General features: G+C 57.1%; 4 protein-coding genes across 4 annotated transcripts; 3 read left to right on the forward strand and 1 right to left on the reverse strand.

The window, feature by feature from the left end:
* Positions 1-1,315: 1,315 nt before the first annotated feature.
* On the forward strand, positions 1,316-2,921 carry CH63R_01974 (Kynureninase; the record flags this gene model as incomplete). Its single annotated transcript, XM_018296949.1, has 3 exons — positions 1,316-1,439; positions 1,567-1,931; positions 1,998-2,921. The coding sequence occupies 3 exons, from the start codon at positions 1,316-1,318 to the stop codon at positions 2,919-2,921; spliced, it is 1,413 nt and encodes a 470-aa protein (XP_018161765.1).
* A 6,401-nt stretch (positions 2,922-9,322) lies between these two features.
* CH63R_01975 (SH3 domain-containing protein) lies at positions 9,323-13,072 on the forward strand (the record flags this gene model as incomplete). Its single annotated transcript, XM_018296950.1, has 5 exons — positions 9,323-9,350; positions 9,688-10,238; positions 10,320-10,992; positions 11,062-12,959; positions 13,010-13,072. 5 exons carry the CDS (start codon positions 9,323-9,325, stop codon positions 13,070-13,072), a joined length of 3,213 nt encoding a protein of 1,070 aa, XP_018161766.1.
* A 1,031-nt stretch (positions 13,073-14,103) lies between these two features.
* CH63R_01976 (alpha-L-rhamnosidase A) lies at positions 14,104-16,472 on the forward strand (the record flags this gene model as incomplete). Its single annotated transcript, XM_018296951.1, has 2 exons — positions 14,104-15,167; positions 15,260-16,472. 2 exons carry the CDS (start codon positions 14,104-14,106, stop codon positions 16,470-16,472), a joined length of 2,277 nt encoding a protein of 758 aa, XP_018161767.1.
* Positions 16,473-16,813: 341 nt separating this feature from the next.
* On the reverse strand, positions 16,814-19,198 carry CH63R_01977 (Ferric reductase transmembrane component 4; the record flags this gene model as incomplete). Its single annotated transcript, XM_018296952.1, has 2 exons — positions 16,814-18,437; positions 18,510-19,198. The coding sequence occupies 2 exons, from the start codon at positions 19,196-19,198 to the stop codon at positions 16,814-16,816; spliced, it is 2,313 nt and encodes a 770-aa protein (XP_018161768.1).
* Positions 19,199-19,498: the final 300 nt, after the last annotated feature.

Below are 19,498 nucleotides of genomic sequence, written 5' to 3' on the forward strand. Positions count from 1 at the left end.
GTCCCCATGTGGATGGAGTACCGAAGTATACGCAGCTTCAACTTTGGAGGCAGGAGGATGGGGACAAGGGAGCTCACCCCCCTCCACTCTGTTGTACATGTCCGGTCCTGGATCGTTCGGTCGTCTCGTCGACGACTTCGACGGCTAAGATGCACCCCCCGTGCCCCAGACTTTGCGGCCGTCGCCCCGTGTATCTTTGCAAGGCGAGCCCTCCAGTCAAGAGACGAGTCAGCAAAACCCCGCATGTGGCCAGTTTATGGGGTAATGAGGGGGTAATACCGGGGTTTCGAGGGGGTAATGGAAACTCCCATATTTCGTAATCCGAGGCTTTTTAGCTCGAGCACGTTATTTGGTTCGATGATGGAGCTTGAATGAAGAGTTTTTTCATCTTCGTCACAATGCAGATTTCGGGATTCAACAACAATAACAACGGGAAGTACAGACCAAAGTGAGACCAGGTAGATGGAGTACTTGGTACTTTGGACAATGTATCTCGGAGTCGGAGTCAAAGTCGAGAAGGAAAAGTGTATCGGGGTTGGATCCAAGCATCATCACCACAGAAGACACAATCTCAGATCCGCCCTGTCAACAGTTGACATTGGAGAAAAAGAGGATCCATCTCTCCCCTCCTCCTCCTCCTCCTCCTCCCCCCCCTTCAGGTCCTTCTCCCCTCTTTCTCTCCAATTCCATGGTGGGAACAGCTGATGTCTCCTTGGCCTGTCAGTGGTCAGCAACACTTTCCCCCTCAGCAGAACCGCACCTGCTGCTGCTGGCAGGGACGCTCCTCAGTCCTGTCGCCCATGATTGGCAATGCTGCCAGCTGCTTCGATGTGCCCCGCCAGCCCGTCAGCCCGTTAGCCTAGGGACCGTCTGAGCCCCTCATTGGACTATGCGGGCACCACGCGGGAAATATTCTGCGGGAAGTGGTGCGGTGCATCAATCATCAATGATGACTTCTCCTGTTCAACATCTATACAGATACAGTAGTGGTCGGAACAGTTGAACCGCAGTCTACATCGCAACCAACGTAAAATTACTTACCTGCGTGTTCATGCCGTAGCTTGCATCAGGCTGTTTTTATTTCCGGGATCTTGACACAAACCAAGGACCATCCGGTCCGCCCTCTGCAAGAGTCACGAGCCTGAACAATCGTCTTGATTTCCCCACAACCCCTGGTCTCACGCCCGCGTCCGCCGTCCGCCGTCCGCCGTCTGCCTCTTACAAGCTCAAGCCAAGGCTACCTACTGTGCTTGGGGAAAAAGCTGCGTTACCTCTCACCTTAGTCAGTCGTCATCCGCAGCATCCCACCCCAAATATGGATCCTCCGAGCAGAGCACACGCCGAGTCCCTCGACCAGAAGGACGCTTTGAGGCACACGCGGGACGAATTCGTCATCCCGACCAAACAAGACATCACCAGCAAGACCCTCGCCAAGAAAGGTCAGCAACTGGAAACCCCTCCCACGCCCCCAGCATCAGACGACACACTGATCATCCTTTCTCTCCTTGTGTCTTCCGTGTCCTATGCGTCTAGTCTTCAACGGCTAACAATCTCGTGGAACAATAGATGAACCCTCTACCGCCTCAAGCGCCGGCCAGCAGGAGAAGTGCACATACCTCTGTGGGAACTCTCTCGGCTTGCAGCCCAAGCGCACTGCCGTGAGGATACAGCAGTACCTGTCGACCTGGGCCACTCAGGGCGTCCAGGGTCACTTCAAACCTCTCGAGGACTCCCCGTTGCCAACATGGCTCGACGTCGACGCGAAGGCGGCCGAGATGATGGCCCCCATTGTCGGTGCTCAAGTTGCCGAAGTCGCCGTCATGCAGACGCTGACGGCGAACCTGCATCTTCTCATGTCGGCCTTCTATAAGCCCCAGGAAGGCGGCAGGCATAAAATCATCTTGGAGAGCAAGGCCTTTCCGAGTGACCATGTGAGCCAACTCCTCCATCAAATGAGTCGTGGTGTGTAATGGTGGGCGTTGCTAACACTCGCTCAGTTCGCCGTAGAGACCCAGATCAGGCACCACGGCCTCTCACCTTCCAAGTCTATGATCTGCATCGAGCCCCCTTCCGCCTCGCAGGGACCGACTCTCACCACCCAGCACATCCTCTCCACCATCGAACGTCACGCCTCGGACACCGCTCTGCTTCTTCTCCCGGGTATTCAGTACTACACCGGCCAGCTCCTCGACATCCCGACCATCACCGCTTTCGCCCACAAGCACTCCATCCTCGTCATTTGGGACCTTGCCCATGCCGTCGGCAACGTGCCCCTGAAGTTGCACGAGTGGGACGTCGACGCCGCGGCGTGGTGCACGTACAAGTACATCAACGGCGGGCCGGGGTGCATCGGCGGCGCCTTCGTCAACTCGAGACACACCACCGTCACAACCTCCGTCGAGGACCCGAACTCCGAAACCGGGTACGTGAACCGGCTCGCCGGGTGGTGGGGTAACGACAAGTCGTCCCGCTTCGTCATGGCGACAAAGTTCCACCCGGCACCCGGGGCCTCTGGCTTCCAGCTGAGCAACCCAAGCGTGCTGGATACCACAGCACTTTGCGCGTCGCTCGAGGTCTTCGAGGCCGCCGGCGGCATCGGACCTCTGAGGGAGAAATCCCTACGGCTGACCGGATACCTCGAGAAGATGCTCGAGGCGATGCCAGAAGACGAGAAAGCGCTGTTCCGGGTCCTGACGCCGAGGCGGCCCGAGGAGCGGGGCGCGCAGTTAAGTTTATTGCTCGCGGATGGGTTGCTTGACTGTGTAATGGGATATTTCGATGAGGTTGGGGTCGTGATAGACGAGAGGAAGCCGAATGTCATCCGGGTCGCGCCTGCGCCGCTGTACAACACATTCGTGGACTGCTTTGACTTTGTGGAGCAGTTTGGCAAAGCGTTGCGTAGGGCGAGGAGGAGCGGCTAGATATGGGTAGAAACTTTGGGAAATGCCTTTACCATTGGAAACCTCTCCTCGCTGGCCGAGTACCGGGCGATGATAAGAGACAGGGCCTGAGGCCTCGGCTACCGTGGTTTGCCAACTCGACTGCGTCCTGCCAACACCAGTGTCTGGCTTTGTGACCCCCATCCTGCGGAACATCAAGTGCCGTTCCTATCCATCTTCTTCTCAAGTATGTTCGCGGTGAGTCGGCGTGGCATGTTTTTGCATGATAGGATTGCAGCGTGTGTATACATTCCATGTCACGATACCGAGCACGCTGTACTATTACCCCCTGACGCAGCGAACAAACACGTTCGTTTCTTAGGAGGTTTCTCATTCTTTATCTACGGGGTGCTCTTCTGGCAATGAACATACGTGAAAAGCGAGCCTGGCATGGGGGACTGGTGACATTTTCGGACGGTATCTGAGAGCGCGTGTGCGCTATCTCTTGCGCCGGCCACCGCGGCTTGCCTTGCATTGTTATCGAGTACGCCGCCCCCTCTCTGTTCATCGTCTTTGCGTAAATTGATGGCAGGTAACCTAGACTTTTGGGACGGTAGTCATTCCTTTTCGATGCGAGTCTTTAGAGAGCTGCTAATGCCGAAGTGCCTTGTTTGGGCTTGTCATCACCCTCATCAGCTTCGGTAACGAATCGACGACGAAACCCCGGAGGAGTTGTGCCGTAAACCAAAACATCGTTTACACTGTCTGGGTCTTTTATGTTGATCCTCTTTGTTTCCCACAGGGGAGAAGGCTGGTGAGGGTCGACGAAGCCCTCTGAACCATTGACGAATCACATACCCCACGCCTATGGATACTGTCCTCGGAGGTGTTACGTGGTTGACAATTTCGATGGCAGGGAGTCTTGGCCTATCTGGGTGGAAGAGAAGAGGGACAGAATGGACAGAAGCCACCGATATATCTACACCAGTCAGCATTCCTGTACGGGGTCAAATTGTCGACTTGATCGAGAAAAGATGTTGAAGAAGATGATGTTTATATTCTGGCAGAGACTTGAGGGAACAAACACATCATGCAGTCCCCAAGGAAAACGAATGCTCTGTGAAATCGAACAAGGTGATGTTTCTAAGTTTCATCGTCAACTAAGGAATTTCAACGCATATTCTAGAGTCATTCGCTACTGGCTATGCTCTGTGGCTGATTCTTCAAGCAGGAATTGTCTCATCCTTGTAAACGTCACCCGTTTCCCCCAACGCGTGTGATATCTCATCCATTTCGTGATCTAGGAAGGGGGGGGGGGGGGGGGGGGGCATCAGATAAGCAATTCCATGCAGGCTTCAAACATCCTGGCAAAATATCGGCTCGTGGCCGAGGCCGAGGGGATTTCGGACACATCATGTTCTAGCTGCTCCCTACACGGCCCATACAAGGCCGTCCGCTGCCCGCTGTCGTGGCCAATTTTTGTGCACCATAATGTAAGGCAGGTAATCCCAGAGTGGACAGCCGACTGGAGGAGCTCATTTCTCAAGACGCCCCCCCCTCTCCTCTCCCGACAACTGCTTGCCCGTCTCCATCCTATTTGTATTGTCGACAATGGGCCCTGGAATCCATCACACACAATACAGATCACATACGACAGGCGTGAACCATGTTTTTCTCTGAGGTCGACTCCTGGTTATCATCGCCGTATCGTGGCCATGTACGCGCCAATGTCCTTTTCGGCGACGACGCCATCACGAGACGCCGACACATGCAGGAAGGCACGCCGCTACCTTTCTCAATATAGACACGATGAAGAAACGGACATCACAACCCAGAGAAATCTTTGCGAGTCAGAGAACGAGGCGTCGTGTCCCATCTATGCCGACCTCTCTTGGCCAGGCTGCGCCCGTCGTTGATATCCATGGGTTGGGGGCAGTTGGGGCCGGGCATGCTGAGCATGAATCCGTGTTACCCTCTGGCAATGCCGAGTTTGCGCTCTGGTCTCATGTGGCGTGAGCGTGGCAACCCTCACACAGGTACTGACGGCCGACACGACATGCCTGGGGTGGGAAGCCCAAAGCCGACGTCGTCTTCACCGAATCCTGCCAGGGGATGCAGGTCGGATATTTTCGGACGATCTGCGATGAGTGCCTGCAGCTACCTTTGGGGGGGGGGGGAGGATGCGTGGCAGGTCTGAACGAGAATGAAGCAGACTTTGGGGCACACATCGACGCAGTTCCTCGAGATGTTAATGACTCGACCAGATAATCCCACGTATCATGATGAGTTCGTTTCCAAACAGTCGGCCATCCAGCATATGCCTCTCTCGCTGACCAATAATGTGAGAAGTCATGTCTCGGCACCGAGAGACACGGCGCAGGGAGACACGGCCTGCCAATCCTGCCCCTGAGCACAACATATCAGCCAGTCACAAGAATATGGGTCGGTGAGACACTGGCATGCACGGGTGAGCCAATATTCGCAGTTAGTCAGGCACTCCCGCTTCCAGGGAGGAAGGACCTGGACCCGACGAAGAATTTTCTTGCCTTGGGACAATCAGATTTGCGTCTCCAGCAAGGGGGCAGAGGATGCCGAGCTTAGGGAGTCTATCTTACGGTACCGCATATTCTATGAGTCATCGTAGCAGCGTTAGGATTACAATACTTTCATCACCGAATCATTAGTCGACCGAGTATCAGATGACCGATAGCTCGAGATGCCGACTGATGCCACTGGAGAGGAAAGAAAGGCATCTGGGCCGTACTTCGTCGGTAGGGGGGCGAGAGCACAGACGAGCAGAAGCAAGCAAGATGCGTCGCGCCAGCAGCCCCAGGGCCTCGGTTCCCAAAAAGGGCAGAGTTTCAGACGAGGTTCTCCTCTCAACACCCAATTCCACGTCTGACCTACCTGCCTTTTGGCAGCGCAATTGACTTTGATCCGCGGCTGTAAAGTGCGATTGCGCGAGCACTGGCGCGTGCTCAGCAAGCTTCCGGGGAACTGCACAACCGCACGGGTTGCCGGCAACTTGCAAGGGCGTGTCCCTGCTGTCAGGACCGCGGTCGATGGGAACCGATCGTACGGCGTGATGATGGGTGCGGGAGCGACAAGACTCTGTCTGGGGGGGGGGGGGGGGGGGGGGTTCAATTGCAAGCAGGGGGCGTCTGGGAGAGATGCCGTCGACAGTATGGGCTTGCAAAAACAGCTGGCATGCCGTGATGATTACCTTGAATTCTTTGCTCGGCGTGCGGATCCCTTGGCGGGACACGAAGCTCCGAGCTTAAGGGCTCTAGCAGAGCTGAACAAGCCACGGGGGCGGCGCCGCCGGACGCCATGGGTCCAAGGCCGCGGCGGCTGAGGTCGACGGCGCCGTTTGCGAACGAACGGGGAACTGAGGGGAGGGGGAGGGGGACGCAGCGTTTGAGGCGAGCAGCGACGACGAAACGGGCCAGCCGCTTCGACGCGCTGCAGATGATGGCAGAGGCCGGTTTGCTGTTGAAACGCGGTTGGCCCAGAGAATAGGTCGAGAGAAGGTTAAGTCACGCTGATGGGGTTATCGACGCAAGAGGACTGGCCTATGTATAATAGAGTATAAGAGGCCCCAGAGGCTCTTTTGGCTTCCGATGCTGATCGCCGGAAACGGGATAGGAGGAGTCGACATGCTCACTGGGAACGTTGGGCGATCGATCACTGAAGGCTCGCATGCCTATCTGTCTATTTGTTTGTCTGTCTGTTTTGTTGTGTACATTGGCTGTTCGTCATGCGCCGAGGTGACCGAGCCGGAAGTTCAGTGGGGCCGGGTCGATCCCTGGAGGCAGCGAGTTTGAGGTAGCGGCAAGGCATGGCGAAGGCGTGTTGTTTGCATGTGCTTCGTACATCGGCATCGGTGGGAGTTGAGAGTCGTTACCTGAATCCGGACGACATTCTGGTGGACTATGCGAAAATGGAAGGGGAAGAAATCACGACGAATGTGGATAAACTCGAATTGATGCTACCCACTCTGCAGCAGCCGGACGTAGCAAGGTACGCGTCGATCTCGCCCATCGTGCATCGTGTCGTGTGCTGCTGGGTGTTGCTGGGTGTTGCTGGTTGTTGCTGGATGTTGCTGGCAAGCACAGCACTATGACGGTTCCGGGCGGTCAATGTAAATCCTGCAGGGGTTGGCCAATGCGAATCGGCCGTTTTCTCAGTGACCCACGGACCGGGCGGGGCCCTGCTTTAACATGAGGAAGTAGCCTCCCGGTGCAGGGGATATGACTAAGATACCTGGGCTCCGATAACGGGTAACGGAGTGCCGTCCCCGGCGTGTTACTGGCGAACGGACTACGGAGCATCAATGAGAAGTTGAGATGGAGGGCGTGTATTCCGAGCGAGCAGCTTCGGCAACGAGGAAAAGGAAAGGAATGAGGAGCAGCAGTATCAAGCTAAGAAGAAAACCCCCACAAAAAGGAGAATTGAAAGAGGAAGGGAGAAGGAGGCGACAGACACAAGACAATTCAATAGGAGTTTTGGAAGAGGACTGCCTCAAGCGGGGAGATACTAACTGGCCCTTGTCGAATCCCAGTTGTTTCAAGTCAATCAACCCCCGGCATAGATGGAGCATTCAAGATGAAATTTACGGGAAGCTCCTTCATTGCTCCCGAGGCTTTTCAGGTTCCCAGCTTGTTCGAGAGCGAGACACGACACGAGAGGGGATTGGGCTGCGGCATGCTAGTCTCCTACCTATCTATATGCGTTCTCCCTGAGAAAGTGGCACACACACCTGCTGGATGCGCGCGTGCTTGACGGACACAACAGCCGCAGCTAAGAGACTAAGAGACTGAGAGTAATCAGCCATCAACCGCCTACAGTGTCGTCTCGCACATGAACTTAGATTCTAAGCTGGTTTAGCGGCGGCAGCACAGCAAAGGGGCTCCGGCCAACCAGCGAGCGCCGACGACCTGCTGCTCCGTCATACTCGCGCGCACACAAACACGTAGATGTTTGGGTACTGCCTGCACACAAATATACACAATAGGTACGCAACACACAACACGCTTTTGGGGTTGACACCTCCCGCATGACCTACCTACCTCTACTGACCTCTACCTAGGTACGTAGGTACACGCTGTTCACTTTTCCACCACCCACGCACACCCTCCCATTCCTTCCTCATTTTTTCTTCTCCCCTTTCGCTTGTTTTTGACGTTACCGAACCAAGTCTTGGGCAGCGTTGGAACACTCGATACACCCTTAATTCTTCGTCAAGGAAGAAAGATAAACGAAAGAGAAAGACAAAAAAACTGGACTGATCCAATATCGTCAACATTCACCCTTGGTATCAATCTCGACCTGCCCATCGCTCTTTCCTCCCATCATTAATTACCATTATCACTACTTCATACTTTTCTTCTGCCAACGATTCATTCGCCTCTCCTTCTTCACCAACTGCGCCGTTCCCTGTTCTATTCATAGCCCGGCTCCTTGCCAGTCCAGTTCCAGCCCAGCTCAGCCCAGCAAGCCATCTAAACCAAATCAACTACCCCTTCCCTTCCTCCCTCCCTCCCTCCCTCCCCCCGTCCTCCTTCATCGACACCAAAGTGTTACCGTCCCTGGCCTGTCACGACAACAACGCCTTGATCCTTGGCCTGACACACACGACACACAATTACAACCACGACCCCGCCGCTCCTTTTCCCGCGGGTGCGCGCATCAGCGGGCCACCAACACTTTCGAAAGCCATTGTGAGGAGGTTCCAGCTGCTCTGGATACGCTTTCGCTTGTTACCCAACCAAGCCCCATTTACGCATTCTACCGCGAAGCTTGGACTGCTTAGTCCAGCCAAAACACCAACCCCCATCGTGGCTAGTCCCGCCGTGACGCCGCACCCTGGATGACCCGACGACAATCTCTCTCTAGCGCGCACCGCTGCTAAGTAATAGCAAGTAGACACACGCTCACCCCGTTGCCCTTGCTCAGCCGACGAAACAGCGGAGTCGCAATCTCACCCCCCTCGTCCGAGTTGATCCAACGCCGCCAACCTTTGCGCTCTTCTCCAGACCAGCCCACGCTTTGCCCGACCCATTCTTCTTGGCAATTGCCCAACGCCCCCCCAGCTTTTTGGCTCCCTCGCTCCATGCCACTGCACGAATAGTGGACCGTCTCTACGTCGTCTTCCGACCAGGGTCTTATTTTACCATCTGAAGGGCCACCCAAAGAAGGGGCTACAGGCCAAGCGCAACCAAAATAATCCATGCCGAGACCTGCCGACGACGAACCGCCCTGCTCTGCTTTGCTCTGCTCTACGGATACTCTGCACTGTATTACATTGCACACAAAAGAACAAATCCCACATACCGACCCTCACGACCCTCACGACCCGGGAAGCCGCCCCGTCGCACCTTTGGCAACCCTCTCGACGTCTTGTCTGGCTGTGCTGTGTGCCGGCCCATGACCATTTATCCAACATGACGAGACCTCACATTATTCGCGCTGGTAAGTTTTATGCCACCCAAAACACCCGCGCCGACATCCATTCCTACTGGCGCAACGCACTATTCGGCACCCCAAACATAACCTCCCCCCCTTTTCCCAATTGGCCCTGGCTGGTTCTTCTGTGTCTGAGCTTTAGTCTGAACCCGTCTTGCTTTAACGGCTGGAACCGCAGCCGATCAATCTTGCAGAATTCTATCCCCCCTCCCCCCTGAACTGAAGAGAAGAGAAGAATAAAGACGAGAGAGAGAGAGAGAGAGAGAGAAAGCATTACTCAACTGCTCGCCTCCTCTGTTTGGCACGTTACGCTGACCTACCCTTTTTTCTTCCCGCATTTCAGACACGATCGACCTCCAAGATCCCGACGCACCGTCGGCGAAAGACCACACTTCCAGAACGACTGGCGCCCTGGGCCCCCATCAGGCCGAGACTCTTCGAGAGGTTGCTCAAGAATCCGCCGAGGACCAAGCACGCAGCCCGACGCAGTCTTGGACAAATCACGGCGCCGACAACGACGACGACATTTCAGACTCGGACGATCTTGCCGGAAACGTCTCCAGGAAGCTCACCACTGCCGCCATGGACGACGCAAGCAAAAAACAACAGCAGCAAGACGCCTTGGCTGTCGCGCAGAACGGAGGTGCGTCAAACTCGGACGACGGCAACATGGACGACTCGGACGACGACCTGGACGACGACGACATGATGGACAAGATTTCGAGTTCGCCCTCAATTGAAGATGGTGGGTACCCTTCGATTCTGCCTTACCAACAATGGCCGCGGCGCATCGATTCTCTACCGGTCAGGAGAGACTGCGCCTCCCCCATTTCTCCTGTTTTTAGCGAGGCAAGGTCCTCTTCTCCCTATATCGAGCCCATCAGTTATACACCCGTATTTCCTTCATGGCAGCATAGCAAGGCTTCTGCTCGTTCGATTGGCCGTCATCATCTTCGTGGTGAGTATACCGGATAGGGTCGACATACGAACGACGACGACGACGACGACGACGACGACCGATACGGCGAACCGCACGATGAATGGTACGACAAGCAACACACCGACGACTATTACGCCAATGACCCACCCGGCAACCAGTACAACGTCGAGTTTCACAGCCACGAACAGTACCGCGACGAATACTGCGACAGGCGATGCGACGACTGGGAACGGTACAGCGTCAATGACGCAAGTCACGAAGCAAAGTTCGGTCTTGAGGGCGTGGCACAGCATGGTCCGATTGTTGTTCACCCGCTTCGGCTCCGCAAGTTCGAAGAATCAGACCACGAGGACTTTGCGCAGCGGCGTGCCGAAATGGAGAGGGCAGAAAGAGATGAGGCGATTGGTGGACTAGACGACAACGGCATCCCGCTTACGATTCCCTACCAACCCTCGATTCATGATGATGATGACGATGATGATGACGATGTTTCCCTTCCTGATGATTCCAGATACACCGTCTGTGGCTGGGGCTACGAGTGCTTACACGAAGCAGAGGACATCGATTTCGAATTCGTCTACGCGTTACACACCTTCGTCGCGACCGTCGAAGGCCAAGCAAATGCCACCAAAGGCGACACCATGGTGTTGCTCGACGACAGCAACAGTTACTGGTGGCTGGTGCGCGTGGTCAAAGACAGCAGCATCGGTACGGTCCTCTCTCTCTCTCACCCAACCGCCGCTTTTGTCTGACAATGTCTTTTCTAACGTGAAATAGGCTACTTGCCAGCTGAACACATTGAAACGCCAACAGAGAGGCTGGCGCGCTTGAACAAGCACAGGAACATTGACGTAGTCGCTCCCTCCACGGAAGAGATGAACCTTTCTGACCTAGATCAGCTTTCTGCCACAATGCTTGGAGATCAGGCTGGAGAAAAGTCCAAGAGCACGTTCAAGACAGCTCTGAGGAAGAAGAAGAAAACGGTCGCATTCGCCGCCCCGACCTTCGTCGACTACTCAGACTACGACTATTCTTCTGACGAGGAGGATGTGGATGAACTCCTTTCCCAGCAGCAGGGTGCCCAGCAGCAACAACAGCAGCAGCAACAGCAACAGTCGACAGCACAGCAATCGTCTGAAGAGAAGATGGATGATGATACAGCCAAGGTGGAGCCTTTGAAGCCTCGGACAACAAATGAGATCAAGGTCGTGGATTCCGCAAAGCCGGATGATTCTCTGGCAGACGATCCGAAACGCGATAGCGGCGAAATATTCGAGAAGCCTGAGGGTCCCAGCCGGTCACGAAATGGCACCGTCAGGAACACCGACTCTTTCTTCAAGGACGAAACAGTTGAGACAAAGAAAATCACCCTCACGCCTAACTTGCTTCGCGATGATAGTGGCTCGCGGCCATCGACCACGGAGAGTGTTCAGGTCAAGCAGCGGCCGAGCCTGGATAAGATTGACAAGGAGCTGCAGCCGGACAAGAAGGAGGATAAGAAGAAGAAGGACAAGAAAGAGAAGGAGAAGAAGACGAGCACGATTCGGAGTTTCTTCTCGCGTAAGGACAAGAAGAAATCTACCGATGACGACGACGAGTCTTTCGGCAAGAGATCGATGGACATTGTCACAGAATCCCAAGATCGCGAGGAGGAGGAGATCAAGGAGCCATTGTCGCCGAGAGGGGATGGTCCGCAACGGAACCCGAGCAAGCTCCAGAAGCAACAGCCAAGGGTGGAACCGTCACCGTCGAGGAAGACCGGGGCCGCTACGCCTCAAAAATCTGCCACCCGGGAACTGTCGGATTTCATCTCGACTGAAGGACGACCCAACAACGTCTCGAACGTACCACCCGCCTCTATGCGTATTGTCGAGGACGACTCGTCGGACCCAGACGCCGTAGCTCAACAGCAACGGATCAAGTCCCCCGAGACAACTCGATCGCCGCCGCCACAAGAAAAGTCGTCGCTCTCCAAGATCATTCCTTCGCGGAGCGGTGGCAGTGACAAGCCGCAAAAGGTCACAAAGGCCAAGTCACGAGTGGAGCTTGACGACTTTGATTCTTCTTCTGGCGAGGAGGTCGAACCTGCCGCCGCCGCCGCCGCCGCCGCTGCCGAACCGCCGGTGCAGCAGCAGGCCGAGCAGATAACAAAGGAGGAGAAGCTGGCCCGACCGTTGCCTGGAGCGTTCCCTGACAGCTACCTGAGCACCCAGAGCGGCTCGAGCGCTCAGACGGACAAAACCGTCACCCCAACGCAGCCTCAACAAGCTCAACCTCAGCCCGCTGCTGCGGAACGAGAAAAGGACCGCCTTTCCGAGTCGCCTGTGCAAGTCTCTCCGGTGACGGCAAGCAACCCACCTGCGCTCATGGTGGACACGTCAAGTCAGGAGGGACACTCGACGTCACCGTCGCCGGAGCTCATCGAAGCCGAGGAGGCAGGCAGACATCGCGCGCAAGACTCAATGACGGCGAGTTCGACATCGACGGGCGGAAGCACCACTGGCAGCAGCTGGAACGACGCAAAGCTTCGGGCCTTTTTCGATTCGAGCTCGGACATCCGAGACATGTTGGTCGTGGTATACGACAAGAGCGATGTGGCGCCTGCTGGGCCGGAGCACCCGGTCGCAGGCTCCCTATTCCGCGAACAAAACGCCAAGTTGGCGGAAATCACAACGGTAAGCACGGTCTTTGGGATGTAGAGGTTTCCTTCGCTGACATACAACAGCAACTTGATAACATGCTTGGTGACTGGTTAGCACGCAAGCAAAGACTTCGAGGCACTGTATAAGACCTCTTTTACGAGCATCACGTTTTACAGACAGCGACTGTGTACAGCACCTTTTTGACTTTTTGTCGGCGTCCTGGTACATGGATCGAGAGGGATACGGATTGACGGACGATATTGAGAGGCGTGGTGGCTGATATGAACCTTAGCGCCATGATACTCTGCGCGCGCGTGCGGATTGTGCAGTTTCTTGTTCTTTTCTTGAGATGCGTGGACATAGCAAGGCTTTCGCGGGAAGTTGTTGTCTACCCCTGCTTGCCACCGGTTTTTGTTGCTTCCCATTTTCATTTTGCTTAGATACACAACGCTCAGTCGTAACGTCGTGGCACAAGCATGGAAACTTTGCATAGGGGTTTGTTGGCCCGCCGGAGTAGTGTCGAGCCTACCTTTTGTGTGTGTGTGTGTGTGTGTGTGTGAGAGAGAGAGAGAGAGAGAGAGGCAGACGAGACGCAGAGGTGTCTAATACCATTGGGTTGTCTGTCCTTGAGACTTGATTAGTCTGTTGCCTACTGTTGCTGTATGTGTGATGGATGGCGTGAGTGAGTTGACGAAATGGGCCGCCTTCGAGCTCCAGATAATGACAGGACGAGACATGCATCAGGAGCTGGTATTTCTCGGCATCAGATAGGCTATGATGTACTGCGTGTCATATCTTGCAAGCGCAATAAGGGGTCTGGGCCTGGGCGCTGACAACCGGGACGATCTGCGTGCACCCGGGTTGCCGGAATATGTGGGTTTAACTTTCGCGCCAACTGCCGTCCGCCGATCGTCCGATCTGGGGAAGTGCCGGGACCCCGCATTCCCGCCTGCGCCGACTTCAGTTCCCACTTACCTCTAGCTTCCATCATCCTTCATCCATCCTCACAGCCACTACTACTACTGCCTGTGCAAGCCATTCATTCAACTCAACGTCTACATGAGCCATTCTGACCCAGTGGCAATTGAACCGATTCGTTCTCATCAAGGGCCAGTCGCGCTTGCATGCCCCGCAACAGCAGGCGTCTCCCATTATCTGTACCTTGGAAACCCCAGCAATGGGTGGCCTGTGGACAAACGTTTTTAATTTCGTGACGGCCCAATGGTCTCTCGTTTCACCAGACTGGGGCAGAACTTCCCGCCAAGACCGGTTGCACGTCCACGAGCCGAGCTGGCACCGCTATGTCCGGGCCAGCGAGTCCAGGACAATCCGGCCCGTTGGCATCGTACCTCATCTCACCCGCGGCGCCGTCACGAACCCTTGGGGCTTTATCAATGGAGAGGGAGGACCCGCGATATTCGACCGTGCGGAGCAGGCGGACGAAGCTCCCTCTGTCACGGTCGATTTCGGCCAGAACACCGTTGGCATCCTGTCGATTTCATTCGCCGGGTCGTCGTCGGCCTCTTCAACTTTGCCGGGCGAGAACGGGAAAAATTCTAAAGACGATGGCTATGGCAGACCGGGCATACGACTCGCCTTCTCCGAGACGCTACGGTTCCTGAGCAACGTCAGCGACTTCTCGCGCTCCTATAACGGAGACACCATCACCCCCGGCAGCGACCAGATCGCAGTCCCCAAAGACCCTTACGTCTGGATGGCGAAGCACGGATGCCAGCACCGCGACGCCGCCGACGGGAAGGGCCAGGTCTGTGCGGACGGCCTGCACGGCTTCCGCTACCTGCGTATCTACCTCGACGCCCTACCCGCCGACTCGCCGCACGCCGTCCCCTACGGCCGCGTCGAGATCTCCAACCTCTCTCTAGCCCTTTCGGCATTTCACGGCACGCCCGACACCTTCAAGGGGTGGTTCGAATGCAGCGACGAGGAGCTGACGGGCTGGTGGTTCGACGGGGTGTACACCAACGACCTCTGCGTAGACACTTTTCGCGGCAGCGAGGACGCCGAGCCGCGGGGGGCGGGGAGCGAGACGCTAGAGGGGAAGGTCGTCATCCACGACGCGCCTAAGAGGGACCGGGACCCGTATGTCGGAGACCTGGCGGTGGCGGCGCTGACGGGATACGTATCGCACGGGAAGGGAACGGTGAGCGAGGCCAGCAGGAACGTGTTGGCGGATCTGGCGGCGCATCAGAGGGGCGACGGCTGGATTCCACCGGCGAGCATGTGAGTCGTCTTTCTCTTGTTCATCTTTCTCCCCCCCCCGGACTTTCACAAACCGGTCTTCTTCTCGTCTTGAGGTTGGTTCTGACATACAGAAGCATGAACTACACGCTCCCCCTGTTCGACTATCCCCTTTGGTGGGTCGTTTGCAGCCACGACTACGTCTGGTATACGGGCGATCTGGACTTCCTCTCGGCTCACTACACTAACCTCGTCGCCGTGCTGGACCGCTGGTATCCCTCCGTCACTGATTCGGCGACTGGACTCGTGACCAAAGGCCTGAACGGGACGGCCGGGTACGGCGATTATGCATTCGTACCACGGCAGGGCCCGGTGACGTACTATAACGCGCTGTACGTGCTCGCGCTGCGGCGGGCGGCGGAGATGGCGGTCGAGGCCGGCAGGGATGTGGATGCGGAGCGGTGGCGGCGGCGGGCGGGCGAGGTCTCGAGGGCCCTGGCGGAGAGGAACTTCGACGAAGCGGTCGGCGCGTTCTGGGACGGCACGAGGGACGGGGTCTTCGTGGACGCGCACGCGCAGGACGGGAACAGCATCGCGATCCTCGCTGACGTGGTGGGCGGAGCGAGGGCAAGGGGGGTCCTAGGGTACTACGCGCGAGCGGCGGCGCGGCCGTACGGGAACGCGTTCTACGACTCGGACGCCGTGGGGGAGGGGTTCGGCGAGCGGGTGTACGCGTTCGTGTCCTACTTTGAGCTGGCGGCGCGGTTCAAGTCCAGGGCCGGGCGTAGCGCCGTCGAGGAGATGAGGAGGCTGTACGGGTGGATGTCGCGCGGGGACCCGGGGGTGACGTTCTGGGAGGGGATCGGCCCGGGCGGGAGGCCGTACGAGGACAGGTACACGAGCATGGCGCACGGGTGGGCGACGGGGCTGGTGCCGCTGATGAGCGGGTGGGTCCTGGGCGTGAAGCCGACGGGGCCCGGGTTCCGGTCGTGGAGCGTGACGCCGGACCTGGCGGGGTTGAGGTGGGCCCGTGGGGTCGTGCCGACGCCTGGGGGTGAAGGGATCGAGGTCGAGTGGGAGGACCGGGGGGGCGGGGACGTCAGGATCCGGGTGAGGGCGCCGGATGGTTCGAGCGGGGTTGTCGGCATCCCGGTGAGAGACAAGCGGGCCGTCGTTGAGGTCGATGGGAGGGTCGTATATGCTGGGTGGCACGGAGCGGCCGGGGACGGGGCCGGGGACGGGGCCGGGGCGAGGTTGGAGGGGGAGATGGTATTCGTTGATGTTGAAGGGAAACGGGCGGGCTCCGAGATCATGGCTTCGGTGAGGGGGTTGCCTGACACTCTGTGAGTTTGCTCGCCTATCAAGCGGAATAGGTTGACCAAGTGGAATGTCAGTGTTTTGTAGCCTTGTGACGATGGGCACGTCTCTTCTGCAACACCACAGGGCAAGCAGAGACTTATGTGATGGAGCTGGTTCGTGTGTGGGAGGGACTTGGACGAGCTAGACTCAGTGCGCCTAGGTTGTGGACAACTTTGCACGGTATTGTGCAAACGGGTGGTTGTTGTATTATATCTGGATGAACAACGGGAGAGGGGGGAGCGATACGTGTTGGTGACGACTGGTTATTTCTACAGTTCTGGTTTCTATACGAGTTATGCCAACTTATCACAGACTAACCATCCGTGTCACTACCAGCTGAATGCCTCGTCCACAAGCACAAACGCCTTCCTTGCTCCTTCCGTCCTCCCCAACTCCGATAACCTTGACCGCACCTCGTCTGTCATGCTCGGCGGACCGCAGACGACAATGCCGACGGGACCGCTCTCGCCGTCCCTTGCCAGCTCTTCGCGAAGGACGGCGTCGATGTTGATGCGCTCGCCAATCTTGATGCTGAGACCCACGTGTTTCGGAAGCTGGGCCATCTCGGGTTCCAACGCCGCGACCAGGGTTTCGTGACGGACACCCCACACGAGACGGGACCGACGAGGGGCCTCGAAGGAGCGCGCAATCGGTAACACGGCGGTGACGCCGACGCCACCGGCTATGCAGAGCAGCGAAGTGCAGTGTGACAGCTTCGCCGTGGCGTTGGAGTGGTACGAGCCTTCTACCAGAACCGGGATGCGAAGCAGACCGCAGCCGGTCGCTGTCAACTTGGCACTCAGCTTTGCGGTCATTCCCGTGAGCGTCCGAGCGATGAAGGTTGCTCGGGGACCCGACACCTTGTTGCCTCCCATTGCGATAGTATGGGTTTTGGCGTCGGGTTGAGTATCGTATGGCGAGTCTGCGGCCGACTTCTCGGGATCATCGTGGGAAACCGAGGTGCTGATGGAGGTGGTTGGCGGTTGGGTATGGCCTCCCGCAAACGAAGAAGCAACGGAGAAGGGATGGTTCTCCCAGAATCTCCAGCCAAGGGTGGGAAAGCAAAGGTACACGACGCCATGCGCATGCACGTTCTCGATCTCGATCCGCAAATAGTCCCCGCCGGACCCCTCTACCGGCGTCACGATGGCGGTGCGAACGCCGTTGAGGGCCATGCGCACCAGTCTCCAGATGCGGTCGAGGCCCCAGATGGCGATCGCGACGAAGGCCCAGATCTCGTAGCCCCAGTTGTACGTGTAGCAATACCAGATGTGATAGTAGAAGCCGACAAGGAAGAGGGCGACGAGCAAGTGGTGTAGGGAGAGGAAAAGCTCATAGGCCTTCTGGCGGACCACGAGCAGGGAGGCAGGCCAGATCAAAACAGCCGCCACTGTGCCGACGATGCCCCAGACCCAGTATAGTTTGGCCTCTTCAGCGGCGTAATCCCCAAACATCTTGTAGTAGACAAGAAGCATGATGGAGTGGAGGACGGTGTGGAGGATGGTCCAGTAGCCCAGCCAGCGGTGCAGTAGCAGAAAGGTGCCATGGCTCCAGTCGCCGAGCATGAGCAGCGGGTTGTTTCTTGCCGAGAAGAAGAACAGAGCGACCATGTTGCCGAGGGCCAGGTTTCCCGCCCGGTTACCGATGACGCTGACCTCCTGCTGCTGGCTCGTGGCGAAGGAGGACTGCGGTTGGATCATGTGGTACGGGGCCAGGAGGAATATGACGTTCAGAAAGCTGATGACGGCGATGTACAGAGCTTGACCTCGGGTCGGGACGATTCCGCCGCCGGCTTTGATGGCTACCGGTTCGCGGTGCTTCGTACCCCAGACGGCAGGGTGAATGATGGTTGAGTTGAGCCACGTCCACGTTCGGCTTCGAGTGATACCGGGCACGAAACCGGCGAAGGCGAGCACGACAGGGAGAAAGAGCGCAACGAGCGTCACTATGATCCTTTGGGGAGCGTCAGTCTTGTATCGCGACGATCGACCCTTGGACGAGCCATGCAAACGCAGCAGCACTTACGTGTACGTGGCATGGCCAGTCTCGTTGATTTCGAACGACGTCATGCCGTTGTACTGCTTCTGCCAGTCGGCCTCGACGATAAAACTGGTCACGTTCAGGGGCTGCTTAGCCTTGATGGTCGGCAGCGCGCTGTGCGTGCCCAGGGTGCCGGTTCCCGAGTCGTCAGATCCGCCACCGTGATCGTGCCTGGCCTTGACCTTTCCATGTCCGCTGTGGGCGTTGGTGTCGGTGGCGTTGGTCCCGTGGCCTTCCGAGACCCGCGCCTCGTCCGCCCGCGCCGCAACGAGAGCTTCCGAGTATGACACCACAGGCTTCCACTGGTAGTCGCCCACGGTGCCGGTCGCGAGGTGGGCAGCCCAGTAGTCCTCGAGCAGGCTCCTGGGCGCATTGTCGGACAGCGGACAGTAGGTATCGAGGCAGAGTGCCATGGTGCGGAGGAAGGCGTCATCGCTGGTGTAGCATTCTGGCGGCGTCGTCGTGGTCGAGTGGCCCGAGCCGTGGACCGAGCCGCCGTGTGTTGGTGTACAGAGGAGCGGACATCCTTTGATGACTCCTCGACAGGCGAAGGCACAGGGCGGATGGTACATGGTCTTGCCCCATCCGATCAGTCCTCGTCCGTCGGCCAGCACCGCAGGGAGCGGCAGGCTGGCGAGGACGCCGAGGAGCAGAACGCCATTCGGCGACAGCATTGTGCAGTTGTTGGGAAACCGAAACTGGTGCTTCTCGGACGATGGCTTTGGTCCGTCCTCTCGAGATCGTATTACAGATGGGAAGCAGCGCGCGGCTGCGACGCATCTTTAATATACCGTCTCATCACATTTCGTTTTCCTAGGCCGAATCTCTGAGCGGGACGTTCTTCTAACACGGACGTATTTTCACCATAACCCAACCTGTACATGTCAAACGAGACTCTTACTTTGACCCCTGTCATGATGTCTTGTGTGTGGTACTGAAGAAACCGACTCGGCGGCGCAGATATCTTGCTCATT

This window comes from Colletotrichum higginsianum, chromosome 2 (genome assembly GCF_001672515.1).
Source record: "Colletotrichum higginsianum IMI 349063 chromosome 2, whole genome shotgun sequence".
NCBI lineage: Eukaryota > Fungi > Ascomycota > Sordariomycetes > Glomerellales > Glomerellaceae > Colletotrichum > Colletotrichum higginsianum.